We start from the raw sequence: 17,083 nt of genomic DNA, 5'->3' as shown, positions 1-17,083 counted from the left end.
CCTAAAGTACAATTAAACATGGTTTCTGGTCTGGCTTGTAATTAGCTTAACCATATATATATATATATTTTTTTTTAGTTTTTTTTTTTTTAAATCCTCACCTGAGGATATATTTTCATTTTTTGTTCAGATAGAGCAGGAGGGAGAGAGAGGAAGAGAGAGATAGAAACATCGATGTGAAAGAGACACATCGAGTGGCTGCCACCCGCACGACCCAACCAGGGTCGGAGACAAAGTGCAACCGAGGCACATGCCCTTAGCGGGAACCGAACCCGGGTCTCTCTGGACCGCAGGCCGACGCTCTAACCGCTGAGCCAAACTGGCCAGGGCTAGTTTAACCATATTTTAATGAGAAAGAATGTTCAACTGTAAAGCAGGACCAAAAACTGACAGCTCATGGGCACTTTGAACATACATATCTGTTTTGTTTAGCCTATACACAGTATTTTTGAACACTGGGAAATGTCACACAAACACCTGGAATCTTGGTTTCTCTTTTGAATATATCGTATTTGGCAACACTCAGTGTACATTCCTACGTGGTCCCAGTAGCTGGAGCTGGAAGAGGGGCTGCCGGCCAGGTGAATGGCGAGTTCTCCAGTTGGGTCACACTCTTCACCACTCACTGTTACCTTACAGAGCCACCCTCGTGTGTAAAATCTGCTAGCCCGCAGAAGCATTTGTGTTTTGACCTTTAACACAGAGTTTTTAAAATTTCAAAGCATAGATTTAAAAGCTTATTATGAACTATAGTAATCAAGGTAGTGTGGTACTGGTGTGAAAACAGATATGGGGATCAACAGAACAGAACTGAAGGAAGGAAACAAACCCAAATATTTATGGCCAATTATAAACACGGATGCCAAGGACATTCAATTGGGAAAGAATAGTCTCTTCGACAAATGGGGTAACTGGGTGTCCACAGGCAAGAATGAGTCAGAGCCCCGATCACACCACACACTGCATGGAACTCAAGGGGGATCAAAGACCCAAAGAGCCAAAAATTATAAACTGCTCATAAGAAAACACAAGGGTAAATTTTCATGACGTTGGGTTAGATAATGGTTTCTTAGTTATGACACACTAAAAGCGTAAGCAACAAAAGAAAAAAGAAATAAATTGGACTTCATCCAAGTTAAATACTTTTGTGCTTCAAAGGACATCATCAGGAAAATGAAAATACAACCACAGAATGGGGGAAAATACGCGTAAATCATGTATCTGATAAGAAACTAATATCCAAAATATGTAAACAACAGTTACAACTCCACAAGAAAAGAATAATCACCTAATTGGAAAAAATGGGGCAAGGATCTAAATAGATATTTCTTCAAAGAAGAAAAATACACAAATGGCCAATAAACACATGAAAAGCTGCTCAACATTATTAGTCGCTAAGGATATGCAAATCAAAACCACTTTACACCCACTGAGCTGACTGTAACAAAAACACAGGCAGCAAGCACTGAGAATGCGGAGAAACTGGAATCCTCGGGTGTTGACAGTGGGAATGTGAAGTGTAGTTGTTCTGGAAGAAACTTTGGATTTCCTCAAAAAAATTAAACAGAATTTTCATATGACCCAGCAATTCCATTCCTGGAGAATGGAAAATATACGTCCACACAAAAACTTGTATATGAATGTTCGTAGCAGCATTGTTCATAATAGTTAAAAAGTGGAAACAACTTAAATGTCCATCAACTGAAAAATGGCTAAGCAAAATGTGATATATACACACAACTGAACATTATTCAGCCATGGAAAGGAATACAGTACTGATACATGCTGCAACATGGACTAACCTTGAATGCATCATGCTATGTGAAAGAAGCCAGACACACAAGGTCACAGACTGTATTATTCTATTTATATGAAATGTCCAGAATATGTAAACCCTTAGAGGTAGAGACTAGATTAGTGGTTGCCAGGGGCAAAGGGGGAAAGGGAAGTTTCTGCCAATAGACAGACTTCCTTTTTGGGGGCGATACAAATGATCTGGGATTAAATAGTAGTGATGGTTGCACAACTTCATGATTATATTAAAAATCCCTGAATGTGTACACCTTAAAAGGGTGAACCTTACGCTGTGCAAATAATATCTCAATAAACAAAATCATCAAAGCACTTAAATCATCATACCCTGTTTGCCATTAAATAGCATAATGTTGATCACGAGCACGCGTTTCCAGATGTGGAAACTGAGGCATGAAGGTCAAGTGGTTGCCTAGAATCACAGAGCTGGACCCGAATTCAGTTTCCCAGCTACCTGTCTCTCTAAAACATCACATTTGCATTAGAATCCAAATTAGTTAAGGCCATCAACTTCCTCCTAGAAGTGAATCTCTCTTAGGCAGTTTTCAAGGGAGAAATGCCCATGTAATGGTGAACTCTGGCTGAAAAGGGAGCAATGTTTATATATCCCACATTTCTGTTTATAGGGTCAGAGAGAACCAAACCCACTCTGTGCAGGAGGAAACCCCTGTCCAAGACCCTTTCCCAAATGATTCCCATAAAAATGGTCAGCTTTAGAACATTCCCCTTTCTGCTCCAAACTCTTAAAATTTTTTATGGAGCTATAAGCTCCAAACCTTTAAAGTTAAGCAGGTGTTCTGTTCTTCCGGTTCCCAGATCATGCCTAGGTGTGCTTCCGGCGGGAGAAAGCACCGGGCCTGGGCTGGTGTTCTTGCCTCGCTTTCTTCCTCTGGGGAGCAAATTCCAGTTCTCAGAATGCGGGGCAGAGTTTCCAAATGGAATATCCATCTGCCTCCTGAATCCTCATCAGAACTTTTGTAATTGCGGGAAAATTAAATAATGCTACCAGTTTTCTTCTCTTCTCAAACCAATCTGTCCCTTTGAAGCTCAGGAAATCGGAACTTTTAAAGATGTAAGTGGCACTTCATTACTGATGACCACTCCCTGGGATTCGGGCTGGAATCTAAAGCTGCACAATAGCATTCTGAACTGACCTAATGCCAGTGGTCTCCGCAGCTACAGAAGCTGCCTGCCTTCCCGCCTGGATGTCCGAGAGACTACCTCCGCATTCAGTAAAGCGGCCACGTCCTGGACGATAGCAACCAGGATGCCTGGGGCCTGTCTGTCTGTCTGTCTCTCTCTCTCGGAGTGGCCTGTGGCCTTCTTCTCTGCAGGAAACCATAGGACAATGTGTTGCTTACGCCCCGTGGAGAGCGCACTGACCTCGTCACAGGCTGCACAGCGCGGCTTCAGGCACTCGGCGTGGTGCCTGCCACAGTAGATCTTCCCATCCTGGTAGAAGTAGATCAAATCCACCAGGAGCTCGTTGCAGACGGTGCATATGAAGCAGGGTGGGTGCCAGCAAACGCCGTGGCCAGCGCGCGATGCAAACACGGCGATGTCCCCACCGTTGATTTGGCCTCCGCACTGTGAAACAAACGGAAAGGTGGACACCGGCTCCCACCTCTCAGGACCATCACAGGTGATGAACGCCACCACCTCCACCAACAGCTGACTACGGAGCGGGTTATTTTCCAACCAGGCCCTGTGCTACCAGCTTTACATAGGTGCCCTCTCTCCACTCTCCTTTCGTAGGGCTGACAAGGAAGACGAAGATAAAGTAACTGAGAAAATGAGGACTCACCAAGGTGGGAAAGAAAGGAAAACTCTCGCAGGCAGGAGGCAAACTTACACAGAGTGAAGGTCTCATTATCTTTTAGCTCCTCCAAACTCCATCCAGAGCACAGCCAAGTTTAACACCAGGAGGAGCAGGCTGTGGGTGCGGAGGGTGGGGGAGGGGGCTGTAGGATGATAAGGGCAGTGGGTTCATTAAAATATGCCCACCTTTAGCTATTTCCCTGAAAGTCTTTCAGGCATGCTTTTAGCCTGCTTCCTCTGCCAGCTTTTTCTATAATCTTGATGGAAAAGGTACCACTTCTAAGACCGGACTCTGGAAAGGGCTTCTCCCCTCTCCTATCTTCTCACTCACATTCCAAGTTCCTTCCTCATCCAGAAAGGAACTAGGCAGAATCCCTGATAACTTGTGCTTATGGCTGGGGTTGGGATCAAACAAATATGGTCTGAGGGTCTTTGAGGGAGGAATACAGTATGAGGCAGTGGTCCAGGGACAGGCTCTCTGTTGACCATGGCGTTAGCCATGAGGTTCCCAGCCTGAGGGTCCAGTACTCTGCCCCACACGAGGGGCTGAGCTCTGGAAACAATGTCTAAACCTTCCTCCAAACCTTTCCCACCTCATGTAACTCATATGGGTTGAAATGCTTTATGGAAAAAGTAAAGATCTCATGGAATGTCTCTGGGAACTCGTTCATATGTGACTAGACAAAAGAAAGACATTATGTTACAAAAAGTACTACCCTTCCTTTTATAACATTAGAAGAACTGGGGTAGCAGACTGTTAAGAGATAAACGAGGCACATGAAAAATGTCAAGGGTTTACTTGAGCAAATATTGAATCAAATTGGGAAGCACCAAACTGAAGGTGGTCAGCAGAACTCCACCGACTGGAGCTCAGGGAGAGGTTCTTATAGGGAAGAGGTGGGAGCAAAGAAAGGAAGGATTTGATTGACTGTAACTTAAGCCGTTGCCTTACTTGGGGAAGCCTAGTTGGCGTTTGTGATTGGTTGGTCTTTTCTTGGATTCCAGTACATTGGTTCTGGCTTAGGTTTTGGTTTGCTTACGTAGGCTACATACAAAGTATTAGAGCCACCTCACTTTAATGGCCTCTTTGTTTAATTACTTTAACGATATAGAAGTCCATTTAATCTCAACATAATTCTATGATGCAGGCATTTGTTACCCCTGTTTTGCTGATGACACAACTGAGGAAAGTAACATGGCCAAGGTCATCTGGGAGAAACATGAGTCAGACTGTCTTTCGGCCTCCATGCTCGAATCACGATTCTTTACTACTTTAGAAATCTGCCCACAAAATGCCCAACCTTCCTTCTGTCTTAGGTGAGCCCAGCTGGGCGGGCTCCCGGAGAAGGACCTGACAGTGGCCAAGGTTCTGAATTGAGCACACTGAATCTCACATCTGAACCACCAATGACCTGCATCTCAAGGGTGGGTCTTGAGGATGAAGACCCCACTGCCAAAAATCTGGCCCTCTGGCCCCCCTATTAAGTAGTGTCGTCATTCCCTCCTCCTGAACCTTCTCTATCCCTCTGACATCACACACACACACACACAAGCCCCCAAACGGCATCCAGTCCCCTCAGGTACTATCTCGCTTCCTCTTCACCGTTTCGGCTCACATATCTTCAACACCTGAATGGGTCTCTTCAGAGCTTAAGCAGTTAGATGGGCCTGTACAAGGAGCAGCAGGGCGGAAAATGACATTCAGCACCGGAAGGCTTTTGGCATCTAAGAGGAGGGCAGGGTGAACGCAGACAGGCTGGATTCCCACCGCCCTGCTTGCTTTCTTTCTTGTTTAAAAAATTCATCTTAGAGAGAATAAGAGAGAGAGAAAGAGAGAATAAGAGAGAGAGAGAAAGAGAGAATAAGAGAGAGAGAGAGAGAATAAGAGAGAGAGAGAAAGAAAGAGAGAGAGAGAGAATAAGAGAGAGAGAGAAACATCGATTGGGCACCCCCTTGATGGGGAATCAAATCCGCCACCTTCTAGTGTGCAGAACAATGCTCCAACCAACTGGCCATGCGAGCCAGGGCAATCCCCACTGTCCTGCTATCCCTGAAACCCTCCTCCGCCACGCCCTGAGCACTCTACAGGAGATAGGAAAAAATAAAGCCAGACTCTTCAACCCCGTGAGGCCCCATGGAGAATGCAGTGGCTTCATGGGCTTTGCTGAAGAACCCTCAAACCAAGAAGATGATCATTTACCACCTTTAAATGTCACGGGTCCTGGGATAATCCTGGGATGATCCTGGGAAAGAGGCCGACCCACGGTCAAGGCAAACCCCACTTCCTAAAGGACTCATTTAAGAATAGAAATCCATTATAGGTCATTCCTTGGCTTCACTCTTTTTGCTGGACACATAACTCCCCAGGACCTGGTCCTTGGTCAATTCTCCTCCGCCGTGCCCTCTGCCCCCCACACTGGCCAACTGGTCATTTGGAGAACAGGACAGAAATGCTTCTGCCTCAGGGCCTTTGGGCGGCCTGTGCCCTCTGCCCCCACCGCCCGTCCCCCAAGGCCGCATGCTTCTCTCTCGGCTCTTGCTCATCTGGCTCAGAAGCCACCTTCTAAGGGGGCGTCTTCCAGGCTCTTCCTCTCTCTAACTTCCTACATTATTGTCTGACTTTGCCCCTAGAACATAAGTCCTTACAATGGCAAGATCCAGCTCTGACATTTTTTGTTCCCTGCTACACCTCCTGCCCGGGAGAGTGCCTGGCCCAAAGCACTCAATACAATGACCGTGAAGCGAGCCGCTGAGAAAAGTGAACCAGGGCCATCCCCCTGGCGCTCGGAACGCATGCTCACCTGCTCACAAATTGCTCCTGTCATGGTGACTGGGAAGGGCCTGACATTCCCTCGGCCCAAGTTTTCGCGTTTCCGCTGGTTGCTGAAGAGCTTCAGCTCCCGCTTCTCCTCCTCGTCCAGGGAGTTGCAGTATCGGACCTGAACAGACACAGAGGATGGCGTGGAGGGGTCGCGGCTGCCCCCAAGGGTTCCTGAAGCCCAGGCCCAGTTTTCTCGTTCAACATGCTCCTGTTTGGGTTATGGTCCTGGCCTGCACTTCACCACCACTGGACTTGGGACATCTCAGTGACTCTCACCTGAGACTGCCGACAGCCAGGACGGCTTACTACAGGCGGGAGCCCAGGCCGCTCCTCATCCCCCCTGCCCCATTCTGCTCACACACTAAGACTCAAATCCCCGATCTAGGGCTTCCTCCTTCTTTCAAATGGATCTGCATCTTCACATCGATTGTGGCGTCCTGGACTTTCATGCCCACGTGCCCACGAAAGTGGTCTTTGGTCTTTGACACCAATGGACGGCTTCCGGCCAGAGAGCCAGACTGTGGCCCACGGGCTCATGCTTCCCTTCTCCCATCTCATTATTGGGAAAGTGGGGAACAAAGGCTTGAGGCTGAAGAGTTGGCTCAAAAGTATCTGTGTTGCTTCCTGGGGGTCCCTGCCTGCTCCTCTGTGAGGAAAGCTGCGCCTGGGCTGTGGGTAACGCGTCCGCCTGCGTTACGATGCGCCCCTTCCCGTCAGACGGACGCGCCAGGACGGGAGGGACGGTACGGCATTCGGTCAGTGTTCCCATCTCCCCTATGTCTGTGCACCTTGAGAGGTCTGTCATAGTCTTAAGCTATTACTTATGTAATACTGTTTTAAAATGGACTCTCTTTTAAAAACTTAAACATGTTTACTTAAAAAGAAAGTATATTATGATTATAAATGGAAAATCAGTATTACTTGTAAAAAACAGAGGGTGACCATAAACTAAACAGAGTGAGAACAATACCACATTGTCAGCTTCTCCCTGGCTGCTTCTGCTTTTGGGAGATCCTGAAATGCACATTCCTAATGCTGCAGCTTCGAAGTGGAACCCCGGAGGATTCGGAGAAGTACGATACAATGCTAGCACCAGACTGAAATCCCCCTTCATCCTTCAACCGGTCAAGCACGAGGAATGAAATACAATAGAAAAGGAAGTGATTCTCTCATTACGTGGTGCAATTTTATTTACTGCCTTGTTTGTCTTTCAGCTAAAGTCCCGCATCTACCACATTTTGGGAAACACTGTCCTAACCCCATCGCCTATCTCACTTTGGAATAATCTGAGCATCAGAAAGGTTAACTGAAATGCTCAAGATTTGTCATCCAGATGGTTGCAGGGAACCCTTTGAACTAGATTGGTGCATCCTAATTAGAAAACCAAGGCAGCTAGCTGTAGGTATCAGAATGGTCTTCTCTGGGTGAAAAAAAAGAACCATCAAATGTTTACTTTAGCATCACCTTTTGTTCTCCAAAGGGCCATGTCAAATGGGTGAAATCTGCCTACTGGGTCACATGTGTGGAATCCTCACCCACAGGAAGAAGGCATTTGAAAGGTCTCTTTTCATGAAACCAGTTAAACCTTAAACAGAATAAACCATGAAAAGCAAAAACGAGCAGATCAGGTCTATCATGTAGAAGCCGTTAAAAGAAAAAGAAACCCCTTCATGTGGACGTCCCAGGGAGAGCTGCAGGGACCTGAACAGCCCCAAATAAATGGTCACAACACTGACATTTTATGGACAAGCTTTTAAGGAAAGGCACACCCCTCCTACTTGTAAAAACCCGCATTTTCACTTACAAATTAGCTAACTGGGCATCAGGTTACAAGGCTTGCGTTCAGTTTTAAAGCAAAAGCATTATTTATACTTTTTTTTTATGAAGCCTGATATGAACTATAGGACAGGGAACCCTGGCTCTCTTTCTAGGAGTGGCTTTAGTGTATACACTTTTGCTCCACTTATTCACATTCATTTTGATGGCTCCTGATTTATCCTTTTTCTTTCAAATGTGGGAAGGTAAAGACTAAAAAAAGCACTCAGTCATTTCCCCTGGGATCTGGCTGGTGTCTCCGTCTCTAAAGGGGTTACTGCTCTTTTCAACAGAAAATTATGTTTTTGCTTAAAGTGCAATCAGAGTTCCGTGGACAATTCAATTCTGTGAGATTACTATTTTTACACACCAGATACTTAAACACTGACTTCTAGTTTACAAATTTAAACCCCTCAAACGAGATGATCTTTTAAAAGCATATTTACAAATTTTCCTCTATGACCAATTTATCTTTAAAGGTAAGAAATGCCTGCTTACCGGGCTGTGGGTCTGCGTTAGACAAAGGACAGCCCGCCAGCCACACTTTCAAGGGTACAGCGGATGACCTTAGCAAGTTGGACTTTAAATGACAAAAACTCAGGTTTCCAGAGCTGTGAATCTGGACACACACATTCTGCTGCCGCATGGCATGGGAAATGGCCTCACTCCTTTAACATGAGACGATGCTAAAGATTTGAGTCACAGAGTTTGGCGGGGTTTGAACTGGCCCAGAGACTCTCCATCGTTTCACAAGCTCAGGAAACCAGCCTCGCGCATTCTCCTTCCACTAAGAACACCTGGACTTGCCCTTTAAATTTCAGTGCTCCCTGGTTAATCCCAAAGGGCTAGCAGCGCCAGGCGCAGGGGCGAATCCAGCCCATAGTGAGATTTTGCTTTTTGGTAACACTCTCCAGAAGGTGTCTGACAGTTTGTTTTGGCTCTAATTAAGGAAGCTAAAACCTGAGCTAAATTGCCAGAGTTTTCCTTCGGAGATCTCACTGATCACAGCACTGTAATTGTGGAAAGGTAGCGATTCAGAGAAGGTTCTAAGACAAGTCTTCGGAAGGTCCCTCCAGCCCCTTACCTCATTGTCATGTGGCGGCAGCTGGTGTAATAGCTGTTTGATGCGCAGTTTCTCCCCGGGACTGTTGACATAAGGGACCTTCTCTTCTGGGAGACAGCTGTAGTACTGGTGAACCTGCAGATGGAAATCGCACAGGTAACTGGCCCGTTCCCACTTCCGGGGAAGAGGACCTCCCCAGCAGGACACAGTCTGCTCCCCACTGTCCCCACCCCGCGTGGACGCACAGCATGCGCTTCTCACTGCAGGCAGAGACATTCATCCTTACAGAAAGAGTCCGGAATCCCCACCTCCTGGGGGCTTTCTCCCTCTCTAAAGAAAAAAAAAAAAAAGCCAGCAAATTCTCCTGGAAAAAGAGAAATCGGCAAACACGCTGGCGAACCCGGAGGGTAGGGCTTTCTCGCAGGCTCCCGAGAGCTGACGTTACCATTTTCTCTGTCTTCTCCAGCACGCAGCAGGCCTCCCAGCCCTCGGGATGTGCCAGTGCCTGCCCTGGCAGCGCTGGACTCAAAGCCAGCTCCTGGCACTCAGCAAACTCTAGGGCCCTCAGCCTCCACCTACACAAAAGCCCTCCAGGTCTCGCGCCCTTTGTGAAGACTGGAAGCAGCTCCCATCTGTCAGAAAAAGAGCCACTGACTCCGGGATACAGAGCGTGTCATCAAAAGTCGTCATTAATCAGAGTATTTCTGTACATCCAAGAATACTCCTGTTTATGACAGTCAGGACAGATTCTTGTACTTTCTAAGGCTCAGTTAACCCTAACACCAAGCATCTAATTTTGCCCGTGAAAAGAAAACATTCTACCATCCAGATGAATGTAAAACTAGGGAAAGAAAAACTGACCGAAACAGAATGTATGCTATTATATAGGAGAGACAAAAACAAACAAACACAACACAACAAACAAAAATCAACGACAGACCCACAAGCTCAGATGACATCATGGAAAATACTTTTCAACTATCTCAGCAGCATCCTGACCAGGTCTTCTGAAACGAGGCATTCATTCAACAAAACAGAGAAGAAAGGGGCTCTAAGTTCATCCTGTTTGTTACACTCCATAAACTTGGTCTAATTCTCCGAGTTTAAGGAGTCTTGGATGCGCACACATGTTTTGGAAATGCTGGGGTGAAAAATTACAAAAGCTGTGTCTACTTTGATCTCCAGAAACGAAGTCGTAAGTGTTAGAAGAGAAGGGAGAAAAGCTTTGCAATGACAAGGCCTTAAAAACATGGGAAAGCCATCTTTATTTTCGTAACAAATAATCGTAACCATTCACCATCATGTGCATATCATTCCCTTAATCAAATTCCAAAGGCAACCATAAACAGACTTCTTGTCCTAGACTAGCTGGCTTTGGGAGGCGGGGCCCCTGCAACTGCTCCCGAAGGGCACCTGGCAGGAAGCCACGTCCCGGGATGGGAAGGAACCGCTCCAGGTTCTGCAGCCGCCCACAGGTTACCAGCACTCTCCCAGAGAAGAAATAAAAGCCCAGATGATGAGTTAGTTTGGAATTAGAAGCTGGTGCTGAGCCCATCAGAGATGGGTACCATATGGCTCCTCAGGTAAGTGCCAGGCATGAAAAGCAGACCCCACTTCTGTGTCTTGGAAAAGGGCTTTGCCTCTCACGTCAAAGAGCTGCCTGTGGAAAGGCCTGTGGCAACATCCCTCTGCCATTCTCACAGCTCCCGGGAAGCTACGGAACGTTAAGGACACACGCGAATGTGGCGTGAATCACTGTGGATGCTTGCTCACGAACAAGCTAGACTGACCCCCTTCTCAATCACCCCTCTTTACTCACACAGCTCCCTCTTCACTCACTGCCCAAAACAAAGTCATCCCTGAGAGCTCTTCTGAATTAGCCCCTTGAGCCAAGTCCTCTCTGCTATGTCCATGGCTGGCCTGGGCTGGAGTCTGCCCTGCATGGCCGGGAGATCCGCAGCCCCAGTCCCGGCTCGACCATGTGCCATCTCTGTGTCCTCAGCAAGTTCCATTAACCGCCCAGAAGCCTCACCATAAGACTGGGGCAATGAAATGAGAGTGTAGGCAGAGCATCTGCCCCTCAATAAGTAGCATGCATGCATAGCAATCAGTATATTATCTAGCTTGGAATACTCCGCATGGAACTGCCCAGAGTCTTCCTGGACTTTCTCCCATTTTTAAATGTAGGGCAATATTGTCAGCTTATAGGGAGACCAAAACTGGGGACCTCCCCTCCCCCATCTTAGTCTAACCTAGGAGGCTGTAAGGAGTAAAATGCTTTTTAAGTTAGCTTAATGTCAGAGATAACAATGGCAAATCATTATAAAGGTGTGATGTTTTCTCCAGAAACCCAGCAGTATACTAGGGCCTCATGAGGAAACAGAACCTGCCACTGGAAGGTGATCAGTCAGGGGTTCTCATCTCTCTGCACCTAGTGTCCTCTATTCTCCTCTCTGCAGATCTGCTGCTCACATTCTCAAAGCTTAGGGTTTCCCATAAAACTTGAGTTTATGCACCTTGATTCCTAGACTGACGTGCTTTGCTCAAATCCAAACTCCCCAGAGAAAGACCCTGACTGCCCATCCTGGGCAAGGCTCACACCTGGATTAAAGAAGTTCCACACATTTCACACTGGAGGGTGAAGGAGTCCCCAGCATGCAGCGATCGAGACCTCCAGAGATTCTGGGGAGATTAGTACATATCTTGGTATGCTGAGAGCCATCCTGAAGACTTCGAATTCTTTTTTTTTTTAATTTAATTTTTCAATTACAGTTTACATTCAATATTATTTTGTATTAGTTTCAGGTGTACAGCATAGTGGTTAGACAATCACACACTTTGCAAAGTGTCCCCCTGATATTTCCAGTACCCACCTGGCACCACACATAGTTATTGCAATATTATTGACTATATTCCCTATGCTGTACTTTACATCCTATGATTATTCTGTAATTACCAATTTGTACGTCTTAATCCCTTCACCTCTTTCACCCAGCTTCCCAATTCCCCTCCTGTCAACCATCAGCCTGGTCTCTGTATCTATGAGTCTGTTTCTCTTTTGTTTGTTTATTTGTTTTGTTCCTTATATTCCACATATAAGTGAAATCATATGGTATTTGTCTTTCTCTGACTGACTTAGTTCACTTAGCATAATACTCTCTAGGTCCATCCATGTTGTCACAAATAGTAAGATTTCATTTTTATTTATAGCCGAGTAATATTCCATTATGTATATGTACCACCCCATTTTTATCCATTCATCTGCTGATGGGCACTCGGGTTGTCTCCACGTGTTGTCCGTTGTAAATAACGCTGCACTGAACACCGGGTGCATGCCTAAGACTGAATTCTTAAATCAGCAGAGGCAGTGACTGCTCTTTGGGAGCACAGCTGTTTCTCCTGGCCAGACATCTTGTGTTGCCTTTTATAATTCAAGCCAACTGATTACTCCACTGAAAATGTGTCCTTTCTACCAGTATTCCAATAATTCCTCTAATATGGAATGTGCTAAAATATTTTCTCAATAATTTGGTGGATGACTTAAAAACTTACCTAGTTACTGAGATGCCCCTTTAATAAAATAAATTAGATAATGTTAACAACCTACCAAACCACCCCCATATTCTGCGGTAGGTGATCTGACTTGCCCTGAGGAGGGACAATGCGTTGACCCTTCACCAGTTCCTGCTCTGAACCTGCTCAAGTCCAGGAGCGAGTCCCCCATCTCACGCTGGCCTCCGTGTCTCCGCCTGGTTATGATCAAGACTTTCCAAGCTCTTTGTCGAGCAAGGGGGAGTAGAAGATGGAGGGAATGAGGGAGAAACCACTCTCCTGAATTCCCAGTCTGTCTGAACACAGAAACGCTGCGCAGTAGCCTCGGGCACCCTCTGCAATGACACTATACAGACCAAACGCACTCAGGGCAAATGTTCAGTACACTTTCTGGCACTCCAAAAATTAAACAGGACACCACCCCAGAAACCCTGCAGCTTGCCCACTGGAGTCCAAACATGTTTCACTTGTTAAGTCTTACAAATAAATAAGCAAAACCAATACAATTTTGTCAGTGATGATCATTACCAAGCTATTACCTGGTATGTTGATCTCTTTATTTTTCCTCTCATGTCTACTGATGTACTGAGCATACTTCTCCAAGAGCAGGTCTGCTGAATGTTCTAGAAACTTTGGCCCCTTTAAACACTCCCAGGTAGAGATGCCTTGCGATTCTGCCCTGGGTGAAGCTGTGCTAGGTACATTCCACCCTGCCCCCCTTCTTAATAGCCTTCTGAATACAATAAACAGGCGTATGAAAATGAAGTAGCTGAAGGCCTTTATTGAAGGTGTTACTGCCAACAGGAAGGTTTGGCAGTGACTTCAGTCTGTCTGACGATTGTCAGAACTTAGTCAGTGTGCAAAGCAAGTCAGCGGAGCACGGCGCGCCCAGTGGGAGACGGCGAGTCTGCACGTTGACAGCGCTTCTGCCTGGGCACAGATGGGGAGTGGCCGCCTCCTCACTGCAGAGAAAAGTGTGCTGATTTAGAGAGTGGGCCCAGGGCTTCATGTAGAGTGGGGGTCTCAGACTTGGCTTGCTTCAGAACCACCTGAAAGGTTTGTTAAAACACACCTTTCTAGCCCGGCCGGTGGGCTCAGTGGATGGAGCCTTGTCCCATGGACTGAGAGGTCTCGGTTCCATTCCCAGTCAGGGCACAAGCCCAGATTGATGTTTCTCTCTCTCTCTTTCCCTTCCTCTCTCTCTCAAAAATAAATAAAAACACATTAAAACAAACAAACAAAAGCACACATTTCTATTTCAGTAACCTTGGTGGGGTCTGATCATTCCCATTTCTAACCCCTTCTCAGTTGATGCCTCTGCTGTGGTCCAGGACCACACTTGGAGAGGCTGAGAGTTACCCAAGTGTTCTCCCTCCACATCAACCCCAGGAGGTGGCTCCAAGGGATCCTGAAAACCCAGAGAAGGGGAAAGAACGTGTCCAGTGTGCAATCTCACTCAGTTTTGCAGGTGTCTCCTTCCAAACCTACGTAAACACTTTAGCAAGGGAACTCCACCAGCTCTGGCAAGAGTGAAAACTTCTAAGGGAAAGGGCTCATATTTTTGGGTGGAACACTTTCCATAGCAAAAGCATCCCTAATTTCTTGAAGTGGGAACCCAACAAAGAAGTCAGACTTTCTCAGTTGATCTCAGATTCAACTATCCTTCGTTGTCTAAATGATGAAAAGGATCCATAAATGTACCTATTTATTGAATTCTATACACATCTTGTGAACCCCACCCACACCCTGGAGGTTGGTATGTTACACTTGTCAGACTGAACGTCACAGAATAAGAAGTAGCAGAGCCACCTTGGCCTTGGCTTCCTCCTCCTCCCGCTCTGTTCATGGTGGATTCTTAGCCTTCCTTATCGAGAAAAAAGGGACTGGCTGAGGACAGGAGAAAAGAAAGAATCAGATATAGAAGACTCCCAATACATTTGTATGACTGACTGCAGAAATGCTGAATATGTTTTCCTTTGCTGTTCTCCATACAATACCTGACACATGGTCCAAAATAAACTGACAGTAAATAAAAAACAACGTACTCCAAATTAAACAGTCTTTCCGCAGCACCATGGCATGATGGTGTAAGAGTTGTGATGGATATGGCTGCCCACCATCCGTCTTTCTTTCTGCCTTAAGAATACTATCATTCTACTTTGACCATCAATATGGCTAGCTGAGAACAATATTTCTGCACCTGGCTAGTTGCTATGAGTGGACATGTGAATAAATTCTGGCCAATAATATGTAAGGATGTGACTTCTGAGATGGTTCTTTCAAAGGATGCCAAGCAGTTGGCAAAGGCCCTTTTTGCCCATTCCGCCTTCTTCCTGCTTCCTGTCTGGAATGTAAGTACAATGGCTGGAGCTCCAGCAGCCACCCTGTACCATTAAGTAACCTTAAGAATGGAAGTTTCTAATTATGCTATGGATCCATCATACCACCCTGGATTGCCTATCTCTGAACTTCTTTTACCAATGAGAGAAATAAACTGTTCTTTATTTATAGTCTTGATTATGAGACAATGAATGCAATTCCTACATGATACAGCAGTGATTCTCAAACGTTAGCATGCATGCTCCAAAATCATGTGAAGCCCTTACTGAACATTATTCCTATTTTCACCCTCCTGGGTATGAAAAGGAGCCCAGCATCCAGCATTTTTAAAAATGTTTTTATTGATTTTTTAGAGAGAGAGGAGGGAGGAGAGAGATAGAAACATTGATGAGAGAGAAGCATGGATTGGCTGTCTTCTGTACACCCCCTATAGGGGATCGAGCCCACAACTAGGCATGTACCCTGACTGGGAATCGAACCGGGAGCTCTCAGTCCATTGGGATGACGCTCGATCCACTGAGCCACACAGGCCCGGCTGTTTTCTAATTTACATGTCTCCAGCACTCAACTACAAGGTAGCAGAAACCTCCATTATCTTGTTAACTGTTTTATCCCTGGTGCCTAGAACAGTGCCTGATGCATAGTAGGTACACATTAGATATCAGTTGAGTAAGTGAATGAATGAATGAGAAAAGACTAATTGCTATTCCTTTTTCACAAAATTGTCCAGTATAGTGTCTGATTCATTCCTTACATCCTCATCAAGGGGAATGAAATCCACTGGAATGTTAGGGATGCGCTGAAGAGGCTCTGAGTGGCCCAGTCAGAGGCCAGTGCCAGGGCCACTCCTGCCGATCTGTTCGTGCCCACGGAGGTTTGTAGCATGTTCTCAGTGGATCGCTCTCTTGCACCACACCAGCAGAAACACTGCCTTAAGGGGAAGCAAACATACTCCACAAGGTTTAAAGGTAAAAAAAAAAAACAAAAAAAAAAAACCCCACAAAACTCCCGGAGCGTAATCTGCAATGCAGGCTGACACATTTAGAACGTTTCATAAAAAGCCCACCTTAACCCAGACACTAACTAGAAGATTGGGCCTTTATTTCACATGCTCCCTCTCCTGCAGTTTGAGAAGTTTAGAACCTCGGTTAATCTCCTCCAATTAGGAGGAGGCAATATCTCGAATAAGCCCGAGGTCTCGGAAGGCAGGTGCTGCAGAGGAAGGGGAGATGCTGCCTGAATTTGCAGCATGTGGCAGTTTTTATGAAAAGTGCCTATTAGTTCCCAAATGGGGTCCTGGAGAACAATCGGGCAGCACGGCAGCCGTGAGCCGGCGGTGCCGGGTGGAGGCCTGTTTGCTCGTTTTGACCCACTTGCCAGAATTTCATTCCCCAAGCAACAGGGGAGAAGTGCTGCTAAGTGGCATCTAAGAGGTAAAATCTTACCAAGTTTGGCTCCTTTCTGTTTCTCCAAGAGACCCACGTTGTAATTTTAATCGGTTTACTCAGGAAGTAATTTGGAATATAAGAGTCTAAAATCTAATGTCTAAACAATGTCTCCATCATGCTTAAACTCCCATAGGATTAGGAGCAAAAACCAGATAGAAAAGCTCACTTGGGGTATTTTCAAAGAGGAGTATTTCAAACACTTCCCACTCCCCTACACACACACTTTTTTTGCTTCCATCTGATGTCTAATTTAACAGCAAACTGTGCCAGATGTAGGTTCAAAACATATCGATCCAGAGACAAGGAAGCAGGGAACAGACTGACGAATCTCAGAGGGAAGGGGGGAGGGAGAGCAGGAAGAATTTATATGCACATACGTATAACCAATGGACACAGACAACAGTGCAGGGAAGG

The 17,083-nt window shown here is 46.0% G+C and overlaps 1 protein-coding gene across 1 annotated transcript in view; it reads right to left on the bottom strand.

The window, feature by feature from the left end:
- PRICKLE2 (prickle planar cell polarity protein 2) overlaps positions 1 to 17,083 on the bottom strand; it is a 110,137-nt gene that overhangs the window by 41,316 nt on the left and 51,738 nt on the right. Inside the window, exons 3-5 of the mRNA XM_036267357.1 lie at positions 9,351 to 9,464; positions 6,432 to 6,569; positions 3,196 to 3,399 (exon numbers count right to left, since the gene is read on the bottom strand). Coding sequence (XP_036123250.1) covers positions 3,196 to 3,399; positions 6,432 to 6,569; positions 9,351 to 9,464 — 456 coding nt within the window. The remainder of the gene's footprint in view (positions 1 to 3,195; positions 3,400 to 6,431; positions 6,570 to 9,350; positions 9,465 to 17,083) is intronic.

The sequence above is a fragment of the Molossus molossus genome, unplaced genomic scaffold (assembly GCF_014108415.1).
Source record: "Molossus molossus isolate mMolMol1 unplaced genomic scaffold, mMolMol1.p scaffold_m16_p_18, whole genome shotgun sequence".
NCBI classification, from domain to species: Eukaryota; Metazoa; Chordata; class Mammalia; order Chiroptera; family Molossidae; genus Molossus; species Molossus molossus.
The sequence above is the reverse complement of the archived record's forward strand: the minus strand, read 5'-3'. Positions and strand labels throughout refer to the sequence as shown.